The sequence below is a fragment of the Naegleria lovaniensis genome (genome assembly GCF_003324165.1).
Source record: "Naegleria lovaniensis strain ATCC 30569 chromosome Unknown tig036, whole genome shotgun sequence".
Classification (NCBI taxonomy): domain Eukaryota; phylum Heterolobosea; class Eutetramitea; order Acrasida; family Naegleriidae; genus Naegleria; species Naegleria lovaniensis.
This window is the reverse complement of record NW_025407856.1, coordinates 56,388-77,630: the sequence shown is the minus strand read 5'-3', so window position 1 is coordinate 77,630 and position 21,243 is coordinate 56,388. Positions and strand designations below refer to the sequence as shown.

The 21,243-nt window shown below is 36.5% G+C and overlaps 12 protein-coding genes across 12 annotated transcripts; 5 read left to right on the top strand and 7 right to left on the bottom strand.

Moving 5' to 3' along the window:
* Positions 1-2: 2 nt before the first annotated feature.
* C9374_008347 (uncharacterized protein) lies at positions 3-1,404 on the bottom strand (the record flags this gene model as incomplete). Its single annotated transcript, XM_044698413.1, has 3 exons — positions 3-197; positions 260-814; positions 934-1,404. The coding sequence occupies 3 exons, from the start codon at positions 1,402-1,404 to the stop codon at positions 3-5; spliced, it is 1,221 nt and encodes a 406-aa protein (XP_044545466.1).
* A 1,213-nt stretch (positions 1,405-2,617) lies between these two features.
* On the top strand, positions 2,618-2,930 carry C9374_008346 (uncharacterized protein; the record flags this gene model as incomplete). The annotated part of the gene is made up of 2 exons (XM_044698412.1): positions 2,618-2,620; positions 2,691-2,930. 2 exons carry the CDS (start codon positions 2,618-2,620, stop codon positions 2,928-2,930), a joined length of 243 nt encoding a protein of 80 aa, XP_044545465.1.
* A 94-nt stretch (positions 2,931-3,024) lies between these two features.
* C9374_008345 (uncharacterized protein) lies at positions 3,025-5,401 on the bottom strand (the record flags this gene model as incomplete). The annotated part of the gene is made up of 2 exons (XM_044698411.1): positions 3,025-3,443; positions 3,574-5,401. 2 exons carry the CDS (start codon positions 5,399-5,401, stop codon positions 3,025-3,027), a joined length of 2,247 nt encoding a protein of 748 aa, XP_044545464.1.
* A 994-nt stretch (positions 5,402-6,395) lies between these two features.
* C9374_008344 (uncharacterized protein) lies at positions 6,396-7,763 on the top strand (the record flags this gene model as incomplete). The annotated part of the gene is made up of 1 exon (XM_044698410.1): positions 6,396-7,763. The coding sequence occupies one exon, from the start codon at positions 6,396-6,398 to the stop codon at positions 7,761-7,763; it is 1,368 nt and encodes a 455-aa protein (XP_044545463.1).
* A 713-nt stretch (positions 7,764-8,476) lies between these two features.
* On the bottom strand, positions 8,477-9,502 carry C9374_008343 (uncharacterized protein; the record flags this gene model as incomplete). The annotated part of the gene is made up of 1 exon (XM_044698409.1): positions 8,477-9,502. The coding sequence occupies one exon, from the start codon at positions 9,500-9,502 to the stop codon at positions 8,477-8,479; it is 1,026 nt and encodes a 341-aa protein (XP_044545462.1).
* A 216-nt stretch (positions 9,503-9,718) lies between these two features.
* On the bottom strand, positions 9,719-9,952 carry C9374_008342 (uncharacterized protein; the record flags this gene model as incomplete). Its single annotated transcript, XM_044698408.1, has 1 exon — positions 9,719-9,952. The coding sequence occupies one exon, from the start codon at positions 9,950-9,952 to the stop codon at positions 9,719-9,721; it is 234 nt and encodes a 77-aa protein (XP_044545461.1).
* A 519-nt stretch (positions 9,953-10,471) lies between these two features.
* Positions 10,472-11,643, bottom strand: C9374_008341 (uncharacterized protein; the record flags this gene model as incomplete). The annotated part of the gene is made up of 4 exons (XM_044698407.1): positions 10,472-10,790; positions 11,010-11,109; positions 11,189-11,386; positions 11,442-11,643. 4 exons carry the CDS (start codon positions 11,641-11,643, stop codon positions 10,472-10,474), a joined length of 819 nt encoding a protein of 272 aa, XP_044545460.1.
* Positions 11,644-12,201: 558 nt separating this feature from the next.
* On the top strand, positions 12,202-14,463 carry C9374_008340 (uncharacterized protein; the record flags this gene model as incomplete). Its single annotated transcript, XM_044698406.1, has 7 exons — positions 12,202-12,238; positions 12,476-12,608; positions 12,657-12,715; positions 12,765-12,893; positions 13,147-13,250; positions 13,319-13,687; positions 13,741-14,463. 7 exons carry the CDS (start codon positions 12,202-12,204, stop codon positions 14,461-14,463), a joined length of 1,554 nt encoding a protein of 517 aa, XP_044545459.1.
* An 83-nt stretch (positions 14,464-14,546) lies between these two features.
* C9374_008339 (uncharacterized protein) lies at positions 14,547-17,563 on the top strand (the record flags this gene model as incomplete). Its single annotated transcript, XM_044698404.1, has 2 exons — positions 14,547-16,409; positions 16,496-17,563. 2 exons carry the CDS (start codon positions 14,547-14,549, stop codon positions 17,561-17,563), a joined length of 2,931 nt encoding a protein of 976 aa, XP_044545458.1.
* A 167-nt stretch (positions 17,564-17,730) lies between these two features.
* C9374_008338 (uncharacterized protein) lies at positions 17,731-18,649 on the bottom strand (the record flags this gene model as incomplete). Its single annotated transcript, XM_044698403.1, has 2 exons — positions 17,731-17,762; positions 17,821-18,649. 2 exons carry the CDS (start codon positions 18,647-18,649, stop codon positions 17,731-17,733), a joined length of 861 nt encoding a protein of 286 aa, XP_044545457.1.
* Positions 18,650-19,512: 863 nt separating this feature from the next.
* Positions 19,513-20,082, top strand: C9374_008337 (uncharacterized protein; the record flags this gene model as incomplete). Its single annotated transcript, XM_044698402.1, has 1 exon — positions 19,513-20,082. The coding sequence occupies one exon, from the start codon at positions 19,513-19,515 to the stop codon at positions 20,080-20,082; it is 570 nt and encodes a 189-aa protein (XP_044545456.1).
* Positions 20,083-20,199: 117 nt separating this feature from the next.
* Positions 20,200-21,040, bottom strand: C9374_008336 (uncharacterized protein; the record flags this gene model as incomplete). The annotated part of the gene is made up of 3 exons (XM_044698401.1): positions 20,200-20,349; positions 20,413-20,692; positions 20,886-21,040. 3 exons carry the CDS (start codon positions 21,038-21,040, stop codon positions 20,200-20,202), a joined length of 585 nt encoding a protein of 194 aa, XP_044545455.1.
* Positions 21,041-21,243: the final 203 nt, after the last annotated feature.

Genomic DNA, 21,243 nt, shown 5'->3' with positions numbered 1-21,243 from the left:
TTCTAATCTTCGAATGATATCAAATCAATGCACTGTTTAAGGGTTGCTTTGTGGCAGGGCTTGACGATGACTGAGTCGAATAGATATGATGGAGTGTCAGCAAGAACATCCCCTGTCAATGCCACCACTTTTATCCTTTCTTTAAATCGTTCTCGTATTATTCGTGCAGCTTCAATTCCGTTCAAATTTGGCATATTCTGGTTTTCCGTTCACGAGTGAAAAAGTAAAATGAATTAATCATGATCGCGCAAACACTTACAATATCAGTAATTACCAATTTGTGTCTCTTCTCATCAATGTTCTCAATGAGTTGTTGTCCATCACACACTGCATCTGTTTCAAATCCCAAGCTTTCAATCAACTTGACAATGACCTTTCGATTAATGGCATTGTCATCGGCAATGATGATCTTTGCCTTGCTTTTAGAAATTACTGTTTGCTCAGCCGACGCAAACAATTTCAAATAATTTTCTTGAATTGAGAGCTGTTTTTTCAGAGAGTGATCTACCTCGAGTTCTGTCCGCTCGTTGCTCGAATCGTCTGAAGTTGATGAAACAATTTCAAGTGGCAGAGTGACTGTGAATTCAGAACCTTTTCCAACATCAGATTCCAGATGAATAGTTCCTCTCATGGAAGTGACATTGTGCAACACAGTGTTCAATCCAAGACCAGAACTTGGATAAATCGATTCATTCACATTATGTAATTGAGAAAAAGGTTCAAATATGACTTGTTGTTTCTCTTTTGGAATTCCAACTCCTCGATCTTTCACTTTGAAAATCACATCTTGTTCCATCACTCCATTCACCAATTTCTTTTCATTGCAATTTGTTTCACAAATCAGTTCAACATCATCTCCTGATTTTGAGGCTTTCACTGCATTTGTCATTAAATTTGAAATAATTTGATGAATTCTGTTTGATTTGCTCTCACAACAATATCTTTGGTCATTTCATCAATTTTGACCAAAACATTCACATTGAATTGTGTGGAATAACTCTTGATAATATTTCCAATCATTTTCACACAATGTCCCAAACTAAATTCTTGAACATATTTTGAAGTGTCGACAATTTCTTCCTTCTCTTCCAACTTTTTTTCATGTTCAATTTTAGCCAACGTCAAAATGTCTTCAATTAAATTCAACAAAATTCCATCGGCCGATGCAATGGTTTCGACCAAATCTCTCTGATATTCAGTGAGAGTGGTTTCTTTCAAGAGTTCGACGCTTCCCAATGAAGAGAGGCATGGAGTTCTAAATTCATGACTAATGTGTCTTAAAAAAGTTTGTTTTGCCTTTAAAGCCTCTTCCAATTGTTTGCTAGTTTGTTCTAGTGACCTGACCTTACTTTTCAGATCTATTCCTGTTGTTATTGTTGAAAATCCAAATAGAAACACTGTCATGATTAGTGACACATCCTCCGTCAGGACTCGTATTGTATTTCCATTCCAACCTTGAACACAAATGCTACATAGAAAATCCAAAAAGAAAAGAATACAAGCCGTATACGTTGGAATAAGCGACCATTTAACGCTATACCTTGTGAATTTGGTTGTCTGCAGCACAAATAAGAAAAAGTAAGGAACCAATATTATTTTGTGTTCACGTAGAAGAAAAAATCGAATCATGAAGAATACCAATGCTACCTTTATGGAAGCTTTCTCTTGATTATAAATCTCTTCCGTGGGCACTGTATAGCTCCGCTAGTGATGGCTCTATATTTAAAAAGTATTGGAAATCCAATAACAAATGAACTGAAAAGTGTTAGGCTTGACATCCAACTCAAATATTGTGCACTATAAATTAGCATCATTAAAAATTGAATCGCCACGGCATACGGTAAAATTGCAGTTGAATTTGTTGATAACACCCAATTCCGATTAATATGCGTTAAGAAGTCGTTAGATGATGAGGCCAATGGATGTGTGGTCTCATTAAAAATATGTTGAAAGACATCTCCAGCCCAAGTAGTATTTTCCAAAGTCCTGCTGTGATGATGAAGAATATTTTTTGATGAAGCGACTTCATGATGGTTTGGCATTGAAGACGAGCGTGTAGTCAAGTTTTGCTCCTTTGTTGCGTGTTGTCGATCAAGAGGTTCCTCTACGAGACTGCCCATCCTTCGGGCGGTTGAGTGGATGATCATCTCTTTGACAAAGTTGTTGTTTTGATTACAGCAAGAATGAGTGTCTCGTCTGAAGACAATTTTTGAAATGTCAACAACGCTTGAAAAAAGGCAAACAAGAATTAAAAAAGGTATGACCGCTCCCATTCGTGAAAGGCTGGAGTTACCGTACTAAAGAACCCGGTCTGATTTGAGAATCATTGATGACAATACAACACACTGAGCGATAAATAGTCAATGGTGGAACAAGTTGAATTTAATTTCTGTTTCCTTATAATTTGAAATCAAAAATCTAATAAGGAGAAGGGGACGAGAGGCGTTAGTGGTGACAACCGTTTGCCGCTTTGTACTTGAGGAGCCATGGAATCTCAATTTCTATTGGACGACGATTATTGTAAAGCGGTTTTTTGGTTGGTCTACAGTAGCCAACCGACCCAGCCTTACATTTTTCCCTTAATCAAAAAAAATATCTCAATTCGAAATCATCACAAATGGTACGTATGGTATTGGTGAAATATTTTCCAAAAGGCTTACATTGGACTGATTGTGCCACAACTTGTACAGGGTCTCCTTGAAGATAGCACTCCTAAAGTTGAAAAGTCAATGGGTATGATCATCTTGATCATTAACTTCTTGTTCCCTGGTTTTGGTACTATTCTTGCTGCCATCCTTACCTCCGAGAAGGAAAAGATGACTTCCACTTTGATTGTTGGTATTTTGCAAATGTTCTTGTCTTGGCTCTTGATTGGTTGGTTGTGGGCTATTTGGTGGGGATACAAGATTATGCAAGTTTCCAATGCTTAAATGATCGAGTGAACGTTGCGAACTAGATCAATGAAAGCCTTCTTTCTCTGATACTTGTCTATTGTTTTGATTCCACTGACTCAATTATTTTGTATTATCTTACATCGGCATATCGTTGGAGCCGATCAAACGAATGAGGAAAGGGACAGTCCACTCCCAATGTCTTTCCCATTCTTTGAAGCGTGAGGGAAAGAAAATGTTTGGCTCTGTTGTATCCGTCTTCGATATTTTGATACCGATCTTTCTTTAATTCGTTCATTTCGTGAATGGTGTTGCTTTGGCCTTGAGCGCTCACTTTGCCCACTGTTTGTTTGTAGAGCATGGCTGCAAGAATGTTGAGAAATCCTCCTGCATTCATTACTGCCAAATGGATATTGTGGCATCTGTCTTTTGAAACGGGTGTTGTCACATGAACACTAATGAAAAGGCTGTTCGTCGTCTTTTTTGAACCCATCTTGCCATTCTTTTTCAGATATTTGTAGCAACTGGATACTTGTCTTCGTTCAAGATAGCCTTATTAATCGTGAAATACTTTCCATTGACAAAGAAAACAGATCCTTCAATAGTTTCATTTTAAAAGTGTTGACCAGAGAAGTTGATATGGCTTTAGTCTCTGCATGATCATGGAACTACTAAAACTTACCAGCTGCATAACACGTTCTCATACCAAATGGTTTTGGAAATGCAACGTTAAACTTTGTTAGCCAACTTGGATAAATATGCTTTTTGGATTCATCTGAAAAATCCACCACTTCATACTCATGAGGAAGAAATGGCATCTCAACTCCCTCTAGAGTCTGATCAAATTTCGTGGTGGGAAGAAACTTTTTCGTGGCATATGTGGAACATTGAGCTGCCACTACTACTTCAGCTGGGAAATCTAGAAAACCAATGACCTTTGCAAGATTGAACGGTCCAACACCAACCTCATTAGTGTCGACAAATTGATGACCCTTACTAAAAAACACACTCAAGTCTTCCGATCCTAGCATGTGTTGCAAACAGCTCATATCTCCTGCAGCCATCTCACTAAATTCTAAATCCTTATTCGTAATGAATTCTCGTAGGAAATCAGCCTTTCTGTATTTGAGTTGCTCCACTCGTTGTAAATCCTCAGGATAACAACACGCATCGGCTAGCTTGCCGTTTTTCAAGACAAATTCTTGCCACAGTTCCGATTGGGCAAATCGAGGCAATACATCTCCTTTAATGAGGAGTAATAATTGCAACTCGACTCGATTGAATAGATTGTACTTGCTCATAAAATCCATATCAAACGTGAAGCGATTCATGGAGGCTAGACTCTCATGATTTTCAATGTGTCGTTTCGTTGATCCATCCACGTTAATTCCATACGGCGCTCCATCCTTAATGTAATTCTCCACCATTTGCAAGGCAAAGTAGTAGAGTTTTTCCTGTAATTGTCGTTCCTTTTCATGATCCTGGTTGGAAATACGAAAAAAGGACAAGGGAGAACGAACTGACATGGAAGTACTCGTTTCATAACTCGTGATGGAAGTTGCGTCGTCAAAGAGTGAGAAGGGTTTTGGATCTTCAGAGTGGTTCGTTTCCAAAGCAGCACCTGCCATACTGTCTCGCCTTGAATATGTGCTGAGATCATGATTGGGTTTTCCGAAATATTCACTCGTTACAACCTCTGAAGGGGAATCTGTCTTTTCAAGTTGAATGGGAGGTCGTTTTTTCCTTAGAGAGGATCGTCTAGAAACGGATCTAGAGGATTCCTGTTTGTTGTTTGTCATGTCGTCACTAGTATTAATATGATGATTGCTGTTTGTACTCGAATGTTGGAAGGAAGTGTTGTTATTAAGCTCAGGCAGTTCCTTTGGAGAATCCATCATGGTTTCTAATTCTCTCTCACTACTGTGATGATAGTCCTTACTAATGGAGAAAAAAGAAGAAAAGAACGACTTTTTGAAAGATCCATATTTGGAGACACTTTTAGGTGAGGCACACGAAGGAGTAAAGCAAGAATCAATCACAGAGGATTGTGAAGAAGGTGAAGTCGGCGGAGAGTTTATGTTATTCTCAACCTGGGAGCCATTAGGAGTGGATGTTATAACATTTCTGAAGGAGGAAGGAGAGGTCATTCCATCCGTTGTTGTTGTTGTTGTTGAATGAGGAGAAGATGGCCGTGTGGAATGATGATTGATATAATTACTGCTACTCCCATTCGATGATTGATTACTGAGAGTGGAAAATCGTCGTCCACCCATAGCTTCCAAATTCATTTGAGGATATAATTTCAACACCATCTGTTTGTAGCGTTTGATATCCACCAAACAATCCAAAGACTCCAACACGTGTTGAGAATTGGCAAAATTTCGAAAACATTGCAGAGTGCAATCATTTTCGAGAATTCTCTCAAAATCTGGTCGCATATGAATATTGATGATATGTGTCTTACCATTGTGATTACGTAATTTCCTAGCCGAAGGGAGAGATGAATTCATTGCAGTTGTGGTTGTGGCAATTCCATGTTCGGCTGATCCGAAAAAGGAATTGTTGCAATGTTCCAGACAAGTGTCATCGTATTGGGGATAGGAATCATTTAGGTCGTTGGATGGAATAGAAAGGGGTGAAGAAGTTTGAAATGGATGGCCATTCGATGAGTTTGCTGTTGAGTTCTTTGAATGTTGTTTTGGAGTCAGGACTATTAATTCCTTCTTCTCCAGCTCTTGCTTGGTAAAGTCAACGACTCGGATAACGAATTGGCGTCTTGTTTGGAATGTTCTGGATTCAGAACGTTACTGACATCAAGCTTTGGGTTTGAAACGAAATGCTCCTTGCTGAAGGAATGCTGTTCAGTGGAAATTGTTGTCGTCTCATCATGATGAGGAAATGATGCTTGGTCCAATGACACACAGGGAGAAGAAGAAAACATTTTTTGCAACTCAAAGCATGACACACCCTCGTCGTATGATTTCGAAAATTGAAATCTGCTTGGTATGAACAATGACGAGTTTCTGAAAAAGGAAAATTGGTTCCTCTATTTGCAGTATCGCTCAAATAGTATTCTGCACGTTGTGGTTCTTAATCGAAGTGATGTGCTGGACCTACAGAGAAAGAAAATATCTTGTGGACAATAGGCGAGAATTATTGAAACAGTTTTTTTGAATGCCATCTGCCAACGTTTGATGGCTGGTTCATGAAACTGACAATAGACCAGAACCGTTCTCAATCAACATTCACAAGATTTCATTTCGTGGTTATCTCGAAGATATAAGGCTACCGAGAGAGAGATAGTTCTCTTGTGAAACCTAAATTGAATCAAAAAATAATTTAAATTGGAAGGATAGGATGGCATGTTCACTTTTAGGAAATTCTAAATTGAAACTCAACCTGTCTTGATGGAGTGAACAGACTTGTTCTTTGATTCAAGGTTGGCCATACAATTAACACTACTTTGTCACGTTTGAAAAGATTTTTTAATTTCAATTTGCAAAAATGATTAAAAAGAACCAAACCATCAGCAAGCCGAAAACTCGCCATCAAAGAAAAAAGACTTTACGTCATGATGAAAAATGGTATGATCGATCGGAGAATCGAAGATGTCTATCGGAAATTGGATCCGATTGTTTGACAGATATTTTCAAGTTTTTCGTTAAATCTGCTATGGATCTACTTGTACTCTCTCACATTTCTAGCGAATGGAGATTATTAATCAATTCCAATCCATTACTATGGAATTGTAAAATTACATCCAAATATGAAAACAGATGTTTATCATTTTACGGATTGAATGTGCAAAAAAGCCAAATGTTGAAGCAATTTCTATTAGAAAAAAGTGCAGAAAATAATGAAACATCCATGATGAACATTACTCCTAAATTGATAGAGCAATTTTCCAAGAAAAATGGTGGACATTACAATCGAATGATTTGTCATACGGACGAGTTGGTGAACTATTGGGAATATGAAATCAAAGTGAGAAAAGACTTAAGAAGGAGAGATGCCATCTATTCGAAATTAGGCTACTTTTTTGAATGGATTCAAAGATGTTTAATTGTCATGTTTTGTATCTATTGTTCATTTCAAGACCATGTGATGGTCATGAAGACTGGACTCGATCATCCCATCTATAGTTGGACGATCTATTCGGATTATGCATTTTACATTGCATTCTTTTTGGAACCACTGTTGATTGCGATTGATTTTTTCATCTTTTCATATTATCGTGAATTAGTGCCCAATGTTAGGAAGGCCTTTCATTGTTTATTTTCCAAGAAATTTATGGACAGCAAGACTCGATATATTCCAGTGACAATGGTATCATTTGCAGCGTGTTTTTCTTTTATTTTTCGATTGATCATGTATTTTACATATGATGCATCCTACATTTATAAGAGAAGATTGTACTTTGCAGAGATGGACCAGGAACAAGCAAGTTTATATGAGAGGACACAATTAATCATGTTTAATGGTGAGGAACAATTCAGAAATATACTCAAAACAGGAAATTTAATCATGACCATTCCACTTGCTGCTCTCTACTGGATTCCATTGAAATTATCCCAAGTGTCCAATACTATATTTTCATTTGGAATCGTTTTATGTATTCAATGCTTTTCATTGGTGTTATTATGTTCATGGAAGCCACCTTTGATAGCATTTGTGATATGTTTGGGAGTGTGCCAGTGGATGAAAGAAAAATGGTTTGGAACTTTATTGATACCATTTGTAGTGTCACTGACATTGGCACATTTTGGTTTGGAACCAGTGTTTGTATTTACTCCGTATGCCGTGTATTATTTGACTTGTGGTCATACCGGAAATTGGAATTCAAATATTGAAGAGGCATTTAACAATAGATGATACATCTAGAGATTAATGTTGATCTTTGCTAATCCAGGTCTGAATGAATATAAGATGAACGAATTTCTGCCTATTTCAAGTAAACAGGCTGTAATTCAAGTAAATTTACATTATTGTCATGGAACTAGATTAAAGCAACAAATTTAAGTTAAATGAATGGCTACGGCCATATCACGATGAATGCACCTCATCCCGTCCGATTTGAGAAGTTAAGCATCGTCGAGCTGCATAGTACTGAGGTTGGAGACAACTTGGGAACCTGCAGTGCTGTAGCCTTTTTTTCTCCTTTGCGTTACGCTGGGCAATTATTAATCAGTGTGATTTTGAAAAGAGTGGAAGCGTTCTTTTCACAAAGAAATCATGTACACTTTCGTGGTTTATTTGAAAATTTTATTAGAGGCATGCCGATTACGCCGTAATCGATGTTAATAACGTCGTACGGAGCAACAAGTACATGCCACCGTCACATACTGTATTGATATCCGAAAGGAGTATAAACGTATTGATAGACGGTCACAAAACCATGCATTTAAAGCACATCTTGTGTGTCGTTTTTGTGTTTTACTTTCAGTTGTAAGTTTAGAGCAATTGTTGTTGTTAAGGATATGAACTACTGACAATCCTCTTATTTTTCAAATCGTGGACATTTTTATCGTGAAAATAGCAGTTCGTGAAAATGCTGAATTTATAAATAGTCGGCAATACTTGAATATTTAATGATTAACTGTTTCATGAATTTGAGAGAATTCTCTGTTCGCTGGAGGTGAATCCAAATCCAATTCAGGACCCAATGGAACAATTCCAAACGGATTAATCTTTCGGTGTGATCCAAAATAATGTTGCTTTGTTTTTTCAACATGGAATGTTGATTTCAAAATGCCATCAAATGATTGATACACATCTTTCATGTAATTATGCAAATTTGGAAATCCAAATCTCAAAGTTTTCAAATTACACTTGAAATGTGTATAATACACTGCATCAAATCTCAACAAGGTCACTACCAACCGAATATCAGCTTCTGTCAAATGTTTCACACCTGCCACTAAATATCGTTGTCGTGACAATATGTTTTCAACTTTTAGCAATGCCTTAAAAAGTGCATGAAACGCTTCTTCATAGGCATATTGCGTTTGTGCAAATCCACACTTGTAAACTCCATCATTAATATTCTCATAAATCCAAGAATTCACAAGATCAATTTCTTTTCTAAATTCGAAAGGATACAAATCCAATTCTCGATTTCGTGTTGCCAATTCATTAAACTGTTCATTCATCATTCGAATAATTTCACTCGATTCATTATTAACAATTAAATGTTGTTTTCGATCATACAAGACTGGAACAGTGCATTTTCCTTCATAATTTGGATCCGATTGTAAATAAATTTCTCGAAGTAAGGTCGCATTCAATCCAGAATCGGTTTCTGGTTGTGAAAATCTCCAACCTTGATCGGTCAAAATTGGATCGACATAAATGACACGAATGACTGATTCGAGACCTTTCAACACTCGAACGAGATCGGTTCGATGACACCAAGGACAAGCATGAGCGAGGTAGAGAGTGTATCGATCGGCTTCGACAGGAAATTTAGAATTGAATTGTTCATTTGTTCGATTCGAATCGGAATTGGGAATTGTGTGGGACGTGACTTGATTTCGAAATTTGGAAGGACTTCGAATGAATTTTCCTTCTTGTTTGGAGACTTCTGAATTGAAATCATAAATTTTGTTGCTCATGAGTTTGTGTGAAATTGTTGTTTTTTTTGAATGTGTGGTTTTGAATGAAAGGACTCAAGAAGGGTTTTAAATTTTCAAATACGAGTACTGAGATGGAGTATGGATGAATTTTTTGTCAGGATTAATTCATGCATTTGAGCGCACGCCGAAGGAAGTTATTATTTTTGGTAATTTTATAAATTTAGTAATATCCATACATGATTGAAAGAGAGATCACTACTTCCAAGATTCAATGAGTTTTGAAATTTCCTTATTGCTCGATTTTAGTCTTTCAAACACATCTTTCATATCCATTAAACAATGTTCTCGAATCGAATCGAATACATGCGAATCATTTTCATGCTCTTCCATGGCTTGCAAAATTTCTTGTCCTCGTTGAGTGACTTTTGGCATGTTCAATTCTAATGGAGAAGAGTCTGACAAGTAGGTTTTTACAATATGTAATGCCATCTTTTTGTTTTTGAACGTTTGAATTTTTCAATGTCTTGATAACAAAGAATGGATTCCGTGCAATAACTTCTTCTACCTGAGAAACAATTTTTTTGAGAGAATGTAATAAAAACAGAATATATTACAATGATTAATTCAAAAGTTGATAGTTGACTTACCGAAATCGAGTAAAATGTCAAATGTCTTTTTGTCATTCAAAATTCTTTCTAGGTAGACATGGATTTTGGTTGAGTAGATTCTTGTTCAAAGTTGTACTTGAACTCCATACCATACTTTTTCTTCTCTTTTCTCTTTCATCTTTAACAATTGCAAATAGTATCGGTAAAATCACACAAATCAAACATTCACTTAACAAGTAATAAAACAACCAGTTGGCGTAGGGCACAAGAAAATCAATCAAAGTGTCAAATATTTGAATTCTTCCAACGACAATATAACCGATGGCTGCAATGAATTGAAGAATGATTTGAATAATGGCTTCGATTTTCACATGCCAAGTGTCACGATCGGAGAGAAGAGCTAAAATGAGAAACACAATTTCAATAAGGGTGAAAAATAAGGCTTGACAACCACAATAATCACCGTATTGATGTTCATGGAACATCCTTGTGAAAAGACAAGCATTCCTCCTTCGATCAAAATGACTCTTTCCTTATTTGGATCTCCATTCGTATTATAAATTGCTTCTTCAATAACTCCAAAGAGTAACCATATGGCAATGGTTATCGTCATGACTATGACATTTACAAGAACTATGAATTTGTTACTCACTAAAAACGAATAAATTTTCAACTTTTTAAACATTTTAGAAATTTCAGGAGATTCCACGACATGATTTCTCAAATCATTTCATCCACAATGGTTGATTTGCGAGAAGGTGGTTGCTCCGTGGTTAATCTCAACTCTGTGTTCATGGATTGAGATTTATCACAGAGATCATGCGATGAGCTGCCACTTGTCACTTGTGACTGTGCATCATCAAATAATTTTGTTTTCAATAAATTCAACTTGAAGCCACAATTTTGTAAAGCTGTTGAATGAACACATCTCTACTTACCGATACATGAAATGCAATCGTGCCAATCTCAACACTGTTGGTAAACACAACGCTGCAGGAACAGTAAAAAACGTAATGGTATACAATGCACATGGAAAAACTGAATTCCAATTTTGAATTCCATTTGGAAAACGAGTTGTTTCTTAAAAAATAGATTAGACCATTGAAAGATTACATACTTTTTCTTCCAATGAGAAATCTCAATGCAAGTAACAAGGCAAATAAATATCCAATGGACATGGTCAAGATCATGTGTGAAGGATTTCTTGAAGTGATGAAACCATTCTTTCGTTTCCAAATGACACCAAAGATTCCAAAAGAAACGGAGAGGGTGTAAATGATGAGAAAGAAGAGAGTGGTGTAGAAGGTGGACCAAGCTATTTTAAATGTAATTTTTTGTTATGGTTGATTGAAATGATTAGTAACACTTACTGTCTGGACAAAGACCTTTTGAAAATTGTGGCGGATCTTCACGACTCAAACCAGGCGTATCAAACAAGATGTGATGACAATATTCGCTTGCGTTGGTGATGGTTCGATTGGTTTCAAATCCTTTCAATGAAAATTCATGATCACGATTTAAATGAATTGATGAAAATTGAAGGAAGAATTGTTGGGCAAAGGACAAGAACATGTTGTGAGAACCATCCGTGATGATTGAGTAAATGGTCGTTTGGTTTGCGTGCGTGTTTGTGTTGGACACGTTTTAAAATCTTGAACTTGTCTTATTTTTTTGACAGATGTATTTTGATTCCGTTCCTTTTCAAGAAGGGATGTCTTTTGTTTCAGAACGACAATCAAAGTCGGCATCATCAATCTTACATTCCACTTGAACAAAGACATGGAAAGTCATGTAAAATTTGTGTCACATAAAGAGTTTCGAATTGAGCTACGAATGTTTAAACACCTGATCCTTTGTTTAAAACTCTTCAGGTTAAATCGCACTAACCGTTTTCTTGTTGGTCTTTTTGAAACGAACGTTCACTTTTTTTTTAAAAAGCACTTTGTACCATGGTTTTTTTCGATCGCTTCTCTTCAAAAATCTATCACAAACCCATGTCTCCCAACTAGTTGTTTTGTTGTTGTTGTTGTTGTTTGACGTACCAAGAGACAACCCGAAATATTTTCGCGCCCAAGTTGGACGTTGAAACTTTTCCAAAAAAAATAAAATTTGTTGTAAATCAACAGAAAGATGGTTGGTAAAACGGATTATTTATTCTTCGCCGCGTGTACGTGCGCATGACTAATAGTTGAATAAATAAGATTTACATTACCTTTTCTATCCTCTCCTTGCTTTTATCAAAAAAACGTCAACTTGCTTGTCTACAGCAAAAGACATTGATTCTTTGTACAATCATCATAATAACGGAAAGAGATGATGTATTGTTGTTCATCCATCACTCGATACAACAAATCAACAACGAGAGGCATTCTAATAGTACTACTATTCGTGGTAACTCTGTTAGGGCTGACCAACAACAGTTATATTGTGGTGCAAGGACAATTTACATTTAATGAAAATAATTACAACAAGAAATGGAACGACGAAACTGAAATATGGTTTGGTCAATCAACAGCTCTTACAGGACAAACGAAAGAGTAAGTGTGTCAATGATCATCAAGATTGATATCGAACTTTGATCAAAGACTGGGATATCCAATGATGACAGGCGTACAGGCTGCTTTCAAAGAAATTAATGATCTAGGTATGTTGACATGTTGATGCTTATTCTAATGACATGTCCAACTTGATAGGAGGTGTTTGGGGAGGAAAGAAACTGAGGCTCTTTACATTGGATGACGGTTATGATCCACCAAGGACGTTAAATAATACGATAGATCTTATTAACAATAATACAATTTTTGGATTAATAGGTTATATGGGTAGGTTGAAGATTGAATTTCTTAATTGACACTCGTGTCATCATCAATGGAATGTCACTCATCAATGACATTAGGCACTGCAACCTCACAAATTGCATATCCATGGATTGTACAATCGAAACTACCATTCATTGGTGCCTTTACTGGAGGGTTGTTTTTAAGATCACCTTTTCAACCCAACATTATCAACATTCGAGCAAGTTATCAAGATGAAACTCTAGCATGGTTGATTACTTGATTAATGTCAAATTAGTAAGACGTATTGCAATCTTTTATCAAAATGATGCTTTTGGATTGAGTGGAGTGAGCGGTTCATCATTGGGATTACAAGCATTAGGACTTTCTTTTGTATCAATGGTAAGTGTGTCAGAGAGATATTTCTAAAAATGGCAAATTGTAATTTCATCTATTGGATACAACTTTAGGGATCTTATGAAAGAAACACCATTGAAGTCTCTAAGGCTGTCAATGACATTCAAAAAGGAAACCCACAAGCGATCATTTGCATGTCCACCTATTTACCTACTGTTACCTTTGTCAACGCCGTTAAAAATCGAACCGACTTTGATCCAAATATTGTTTTCATGACAGGTAGTTTTATTGGCTCCAATCAATTGCCTTATCGAGATAGTTTTATGATTACACAGATTCTTCCACCACCAACCAACACCAAATATGCATCAGTGTTGGCGTATCAGAGAGCTAAAAAAGCAATTGATCCAAATTTTACTCCATCCTATGTGGAATTTGAAGGTTATATGGCTGGAAAACTTGCATACAATATTTTGACACAGGTATGTTGTTCTGGATAACATAGAAGATTGATGATGTATCATTTGAAAAATAGAGAGTTTCTGGCGATCTGACACGATCAAACTTTATTAGTCTATTGTATTCTTCAGGAACTTATATTATTGACAATACTGTGGTTGGGCCTTACACACAATGTGCAGGTTCTTCATCTGCCAGAAAAGTCCATGTACTGGAAACCGATCCATTCGGTCAACAATTACTCGTTCCTGAATCTGTGACAAAACCAAAATTTTCTCCAAGAGTTTCATTCACACCATTAACACCAAGAGAAGTTGTTGGTTTTACACCTTTATGTTCTTGCAATCAAGGTTTGAGAACGGTCTACAAGACGTATCAAAAGGAAGATAAATCATTTGTGGAAATCAGTGCTCCGACCGTGTGGGACAGTAGTGGCTCTACGAATTATACATGTCTTTACGATCCATCCAACGTTCACGAGCCTATTGTTTTTGGACATGTCAATATTGGATCTCAACATGACATTGACTTTCTGGTTGGAGCTATGGCAGCAGTTCAGGAAAAAAACAATCAAAAAGGAATAAGAGGAAGAGTCGTGCAATTATTGTCTGTCACTCAAACGAATGTAACTGCGACATCTATTATCAACACTGTGAAAAATCTTATCAAAGATCACAACGTATTGGGAGTGATTGGATCTTACATTCCCTTATCGGAAATTACACAATTTATTATTGGAATGAGACAAACTCTGCCAGATGCCTTTATGTTAGCTCCATACTCATCCTATGATCAATGAAATTCAGAGAAACGTATGCACCTAATATCATTAATGTAGGAACTATGGTTAGAGAGCGATTAGCAACTTTCTTTAATTATGAAATGAATACAAATGGCCATTCCAGATTTTCGATCGTTTACACGAAAAGCGAATCAGGATTGGGCGTATATTCAGAATTTAAATCCATGATACGAGACTTGAAACTAGAAATTGACAGTGAATATTCATTCTACATTGGTGACAATCTCAATGCTGACCTCATTGCAGCCACGTTATCCAATCACGCAAATCCTCAAGCAGTACTACTTGCCATCCCAGACATTCCAGATTCATTTGATATTTACAAGACTCTTATTGACAGCGTGGCTCGTATTCAAAAAAGAGATGAAATTTCTCTCTGTATCATTTACTGGGATTCTATTTCTTGGGAACACAATCTTGCCACATTTATGAAATCTCTCCGTTCGAGCACAACCCTCAAATTTAACATTGTGCAACGATTTCCATTGGTGAGTGCCAATCATCCACTGGTTGCAGCATACAATAATTTTATGTCCACCTTCCAACCCAATACTCAAGTGAAAACCAAAGCTGCCATCGAAGGTTTCTTGACTATGAGTTTCCTTTTCGAAGTTCTTGACAATATTGCTCCATCGTTGCCAATCACTGGAGCAAATATCTTGCAAACCATGTACACAAATGGAGATTTTCTCAAATACACCATTCCATTCGGCACTCTCAAAAAGTTATCCATTGACTCTGGTTGTAATTTGGCCATGCGTTCCTCCTATGTGTACACATTTGACAACCAAACATCTAGCTTTAGTTTGGCTCGAACTCATAGTTTTGATAAGGCCAACTGTGGAATTGATTCTCTCTCAAAAGAAACATCATTTTCTCAACCAATTATATTTGGTCGATTATTGCCCAATGTCGACAATGCTGATAATGATTTTGAATATGGTGTCACGTCCATGTTCACGAGTGTCAAAGACAAGGGCACCTTATCACAAACAACTTTGCATGTTTATACAGAATACTACAGTGATGAAGACGACATGCTTGAAAAGGCAACTTCAATGATCAACAAAAACAAAGTATTTGGGTTTTTGGGATCTCGAATTTTATATAATGAAGCAAAATTGAAAGCTCTGCTTGAGGAAAAACGAGTTCTCCTCATTGGACCTTTATCTTCACAAAAAGCCCTTAGAGAACCTTATTCAAGATTTGTTGTGAATATTCGTCCTTCGATTGTCGAAGAAGTGGTCACCATGGCAAGATACATCAAACAAAAATCACAAGGAAGCAAACCATCCATCAGCATTGTCTATGGAAATGGAAGCTATTGGGAACAGAATAAGAATGATGTTCTTGATTTCTTTGAAACAAGTTTAGAGGGTGTCTCTATTGGAAGTGTCCAGAAAATTTTCTCAACTACAAATACGCGACAAAGAAGAAGTACCTATCAAGATTTTTCATCATTGTCTTTTAATTTAGTAATCATTTTGGCAGATGCTCAGGATACACTCTCGTATTTGAATCAATTACCTGAAAGCAATTCAGCAATTCTCTATGGAGTACCTTCAGAAATTTCCTCAACTGCTCTATTTTCTCAAAATATCAAAAACTCTGCCATGTCGCAATTATTGACTTCCAATTTTCTTGACAAGTATTCTTCGGCCAGTAATACCAATTTTATGGCTCGTGACTTTTTGCAATACTTTACTCAATATTATCCAACCAAAAACACATCCATGCTTGCCTATGAGGGTTTCACAATTGGATATATGGCAGTGAGTGTCATGCAATATATGAAACAAGCGAATATGCCAATTACTAACGAATTATTTGTGAACACACTTTTTGAAAGATCAATTTTTGAATTGGGAACGAATGTGTTTGGCCCGTATGGTGATTTGTGTACCTCCACCTTTACGAATGCATCCTCTGTTACTGTTTCAACGGTTTGTGAAACTCAAAAATCATGTAATTGTAGCAAGGAGCAAAATCCATATTCTTATCCATTCCATTACGTGACGAGAGTTTTAAGGTTTCATTTGAGACTTGTGGACTCCAACCCATATTGCCCTTATTATCCAATGCTGCCATTGCAGGTATTGTTGTGGCTGGCACGTTTACAGCTATTGGAATTTGTTGTCTCGTCATGATTGGAATTATTTGTTCAAAAAAGTCCTCAGGAACCAAACACGCTCCAAAAAGTGGATACATTACATGCGCTTTCACAGATATTCAAAATTCAACCAAGTTATGGCAACATGACGAAAAAACAATGAGAGCTTCATTAGAAATTCATGATCAAATTATGCGAAAGAATTTGGAGTTGTATCGTGGTTATGAAGTGAAAACTAATGGTGACAGCTTTTTCGTTGCATTTAAGAGTCCTCATGATGCTGTGTTGTGGGCCATGCAAGTTCAAATTGATTTACTAAATGCAAAGTGGCCTTCTGAATTGTATCATCAATGGGATTGTCGTCAGAAATGGGACAAGAGAACGAAACGAGCGTATTGGAGTGGTGTTCGTGTGAGAATTGGATTGCATTTTGGTAAAGGAGATGCAAAATGGGACAAGACTATGAAACGTTTTGATTATTTTGGTAATGTCGTAAACAAGGCAGCACGTATTGAAGCAATTGCACATGGTGGACAAGTATTAATTTCAGATGAATTGTTGCAAGAAACTGCTGACCTTTTTAATGATATCAAGTACATGGATGAGCAGTATGGATTTCAACAACAAACAGCATTCCAAAATAAGCTGAAAGAGAAACCAGAAATGAAACGTAGAGACAGTGTGGCCAGCAGTATTCAAAGCTTACAAATATCAAGTCTGTTCAAAAAGGTTCCAAAAGTGAATGCTGAAACAAATTTAACAGCAAGAGAACTTGGACTTTTCCAATTGAAGGGTCTTCTTGAAGAAAGTCGAGTATTTGAAATCAAATGTGCAGAAATTGCGATGAGACAATATCCACCTCTGAGAGTTTCTCAAGACGAACAGCTTACTGAAATGCCACACATGATGAATGAATTCACAGAAGAGGAAGAGGAGGATGGCGACCAATCGGTCATTACAGATGGCAATACCAAGGAAGTTGAATAATGATCTTTCTGTTTTACCAGCCAGCTTTGCAAATGTAACATTAAATTTTGATAAATATCACGAATGACTTGTGAATATCACAATGCAAGGGTCCTTCCTTATTAGTTAAACAAATCTTGATTCCTAAAAATTGATTCAACTCAACTCTCTCTACTTTCCATGTGTAGTTATTGATCATACTTAAACATGACATACAAGACTGCATGCAGTATTAATAATATTTTGGAATTTTCAAAATCAACATCCTCAATACTTACCCAATACTCCTTGAAACCAATTTAAAAACGTGTGCTCAGTAACTTGTTTCGTTTGTCTTAACTCAGTCATCACAGATCCGACATCTAACACAATGTTGTTATTGGAAACCGATGTGGCAATAGAGCTATCTTCAAATCCATATAAATCTGTATTTTGTTCTTGATCCTCATCCAGAACGTCCTTAATTACAAGAATGTCAGAACCAAGTCCTCTCTCTCCCAGAACCTCTCGTAAATGAGTCAGAAATTTATCAAATTGCGATCGTGACATGGTGTAACATCCTTCTTCTACGTCAAAAGTCTTGGCATATCTATAAAATATATAACGCGAGACCCAATTTTCAGGATCATCGATCGAAAGTCGTACATCATAGGGCTCTACAAACTCCAAATTTACCTCTTCGGATGATGATGATTCTAGAAAATCTTGTTCTTTAGCTTGTTGAAGTAAATCCTTTTTCAATTCTTCAACATTTAGCTGATTTGCATCAATAAGTGTATTCACTTTCATAATTGTATCAATACAGCATGCCACAATATTCCGCTGATGAAGTGACTGCTTTAAATTTCCGTACAGCGTTCGAGCATGATTTTGAATTTTCCTCTTAACAGAATTGACTTCTTTTTTCTCGTTTTTTGGTGTTGCATTTTCAAATGCTAATAAATTATCTTCATCCTCATAAATGGCGTTTGAGTTATTTTCCAAAGGAATGATATGTCTTTCAAAAAGTGCGGAACCGTGAAGTATCAGTCGATCAATAACATTGAGAATAACTTGACGTTCTTCTTGAATATCATGGCTAGTCACCATGAGGGATCGGGATGGCATATCATACGAAAATGAGTGTTGTCCTCTCCTCCGATCGTGAGTATGATTGAGAAAGAGAGTAAGACTATCATCATCAAACATGTTGGTATTAAAACTTGTTGAAATAAATTAATTGAAGGTGTATGATGAATCTATTTACACAATGGATGAAATAAATTAGATGAGGTAATTCCGAGTTCCGAGAGTGTTGTATCTGGTATTTTAATAAACCATGGATGATGATGCGAGAGAGAGCAGCAAAGCTTGAGGATGAATTTTTTTTTCAAGACTTTTGGATCAGGAACAGTCATCAATTCCTCATTTTCAAAAACACTCAACGCATCAAGATGAAACTTTTCCTTATCTAATTCATAACGTTTAATGACAGGTGAGAGGGAGAGGCCTTTTCGAAATTTGACAATGACTTTTGGTGGAACAATTTATGTATGACTCGAATATGGGGATGTGGAGGACGATGTTTTTGTTGATGAAACATGTTTTACGATTCATTTCTCGTAAAAGCCTTTATCGAGTGATGAAAAAGGAAAAATAAAGGCAATCGTCGTTGCATTACCCAATAACAAAAAGGCTACAGCACTGCAGGTTCCCAAGTTGTCTCCAACCTCAGTACTGATGCAGCTCGACGATGCTTAACTTCTCAAATCGGACGGGATGAGGTGCATTCATCGTGATATGGCCGTAGCCATAATATTCTTAACTGTTGTTTTTGTAACTTTATATTCTCTAATGTGTTGATTCCAATTCTTGACTTGTTCACGACAAACTCTCTCCCTCTACTAACACCGTTACTTCTCCTTTGCACTCAATGAGCCAAACTCAAACGAACACGTGTTCGAATGTTCCTCTTCTTTCGATTTTTCAAAATGAAATCACCAAAGTGTCCGCTGAAGAGAATTAATACGCACGCTCGTAAATGGATTGTGTCGCATGTTCGTTCGGAATGCATCGGATTGGAAATTCAACAAAAAAAACACAACAATTCATTGCAATATTATCAACAACAATCTCCTCCATTACCAATGGTCCTTACTCTCGAAATTCCATCTGCATTTGGCTACGTCTTGGCTGTTGCTCTCGCCTACACTCTCGAATTATTTGTGTTTGGTGGTGTCGTTGGCCACATGAGAAAGAAGCACAAAGTCCCGTATCCTGATGTCACAGGTGCTCCCGAATTCAATCGAGCCATGAGAGTCCATTACAATGCATTGGAAGGAACTCCATTCTTTTTTGTGGGTTTAATATTGAGCGGATTGTATTGGCCTGAAGTGAGTGCATTGGCTGGAGTGGTGTACATGATTGGACGAGCTGTGTACTGTGTTGGATATTTGCAAGCTCCAGAGAAGAGATCTGCAGGAGCTTATATTTTCCATTTGGCTGAATTGGTGCTTTTGGTATTGAGCGTCATGTTTATTGGAAGAGTAATTTTCCAATAATAATAATTTTGAAAATATTGTCAGTCAAATATTCAATAATGAATGACCACAACTAGTATACTTATTCCATTAAGAAAATGTTAAATGGGCATAATAAAATTCACTCGATATGTCATTCTACACATTCGAATCTAACATAATTTCACACTTGCTGTACATTTTACCATTTTCTTTTGAGGTTGCTAAAAAGTGTAACTTATCCACTGTGAATCGAATGGGTTGTAACAGTTTTTCCTCCAGTCGTTTCTTTCGTTTCAAGACTTCTTCCTATTGAAATTGATTATCATTCAGATGTATATTAGGACCATGAAATGAGACATTGACACTTACAGTTTTCACATACGCAACTGATAAATGAGGTTCGTATTCATGATTTTCCTTAATATTAAATGCAGTGACAATCAAGTCATGGATCAATTTTAAAAGATCATCTCCTCTAGAATCTCCAATGACTCTCGGCCGCATGAAAATGATTGAAGTATGTGTATGTTCAAAAATGTCAAAATCTGAAAGCTCTATATCAAAACTAGAAATTGAATTTTCCTTAAACACTTGTTTCAGCTTTGTTTTAGCAGCTGTAAATCCAGCTTGAGCAACAAAGGGATATGTTCTAATCATTACATTGTTGTTATATGAAAATCAAATAATATCAAATAATTAAATTTCCAATTGCATTGTTGTCCAATAAATCCAATGATCAAATGATGCAATATTTAAAAGTCAAAAAAGATCATCATCATCCATTACATGAATTCATCCATGTTCTCATTACTCTCTGAAACAATGCATTCTCACAAACCTACACATTGATGTGAGCTGGCCACATAGCTCTATTATTATCATAATCCAAAACTCTCTCGGGAGAATGCTCCGAATAAATGAATGGCCACACTTCCAACGGAGGAATAATACTACATGCAGTATTCACTGTTGTGAAACATTGATTTGAGTTGGACATTTTTTTTTTGTAATCATTCAATTTCATTTCCAGAGTTGAAATTCAGGGGTGTTTGAACGCTGCACATTTAAAGTGCAAGTTCATCAAATTTTGATAACCTTGAGTTCTTGAGTTATTTTGAGAATGGTTCCTGTGATCATTACAAGGCCACCATTTTAAAGAACTTTTTCGAAAAAAAAATCGATTCAGTTTGTTCTCTCCTC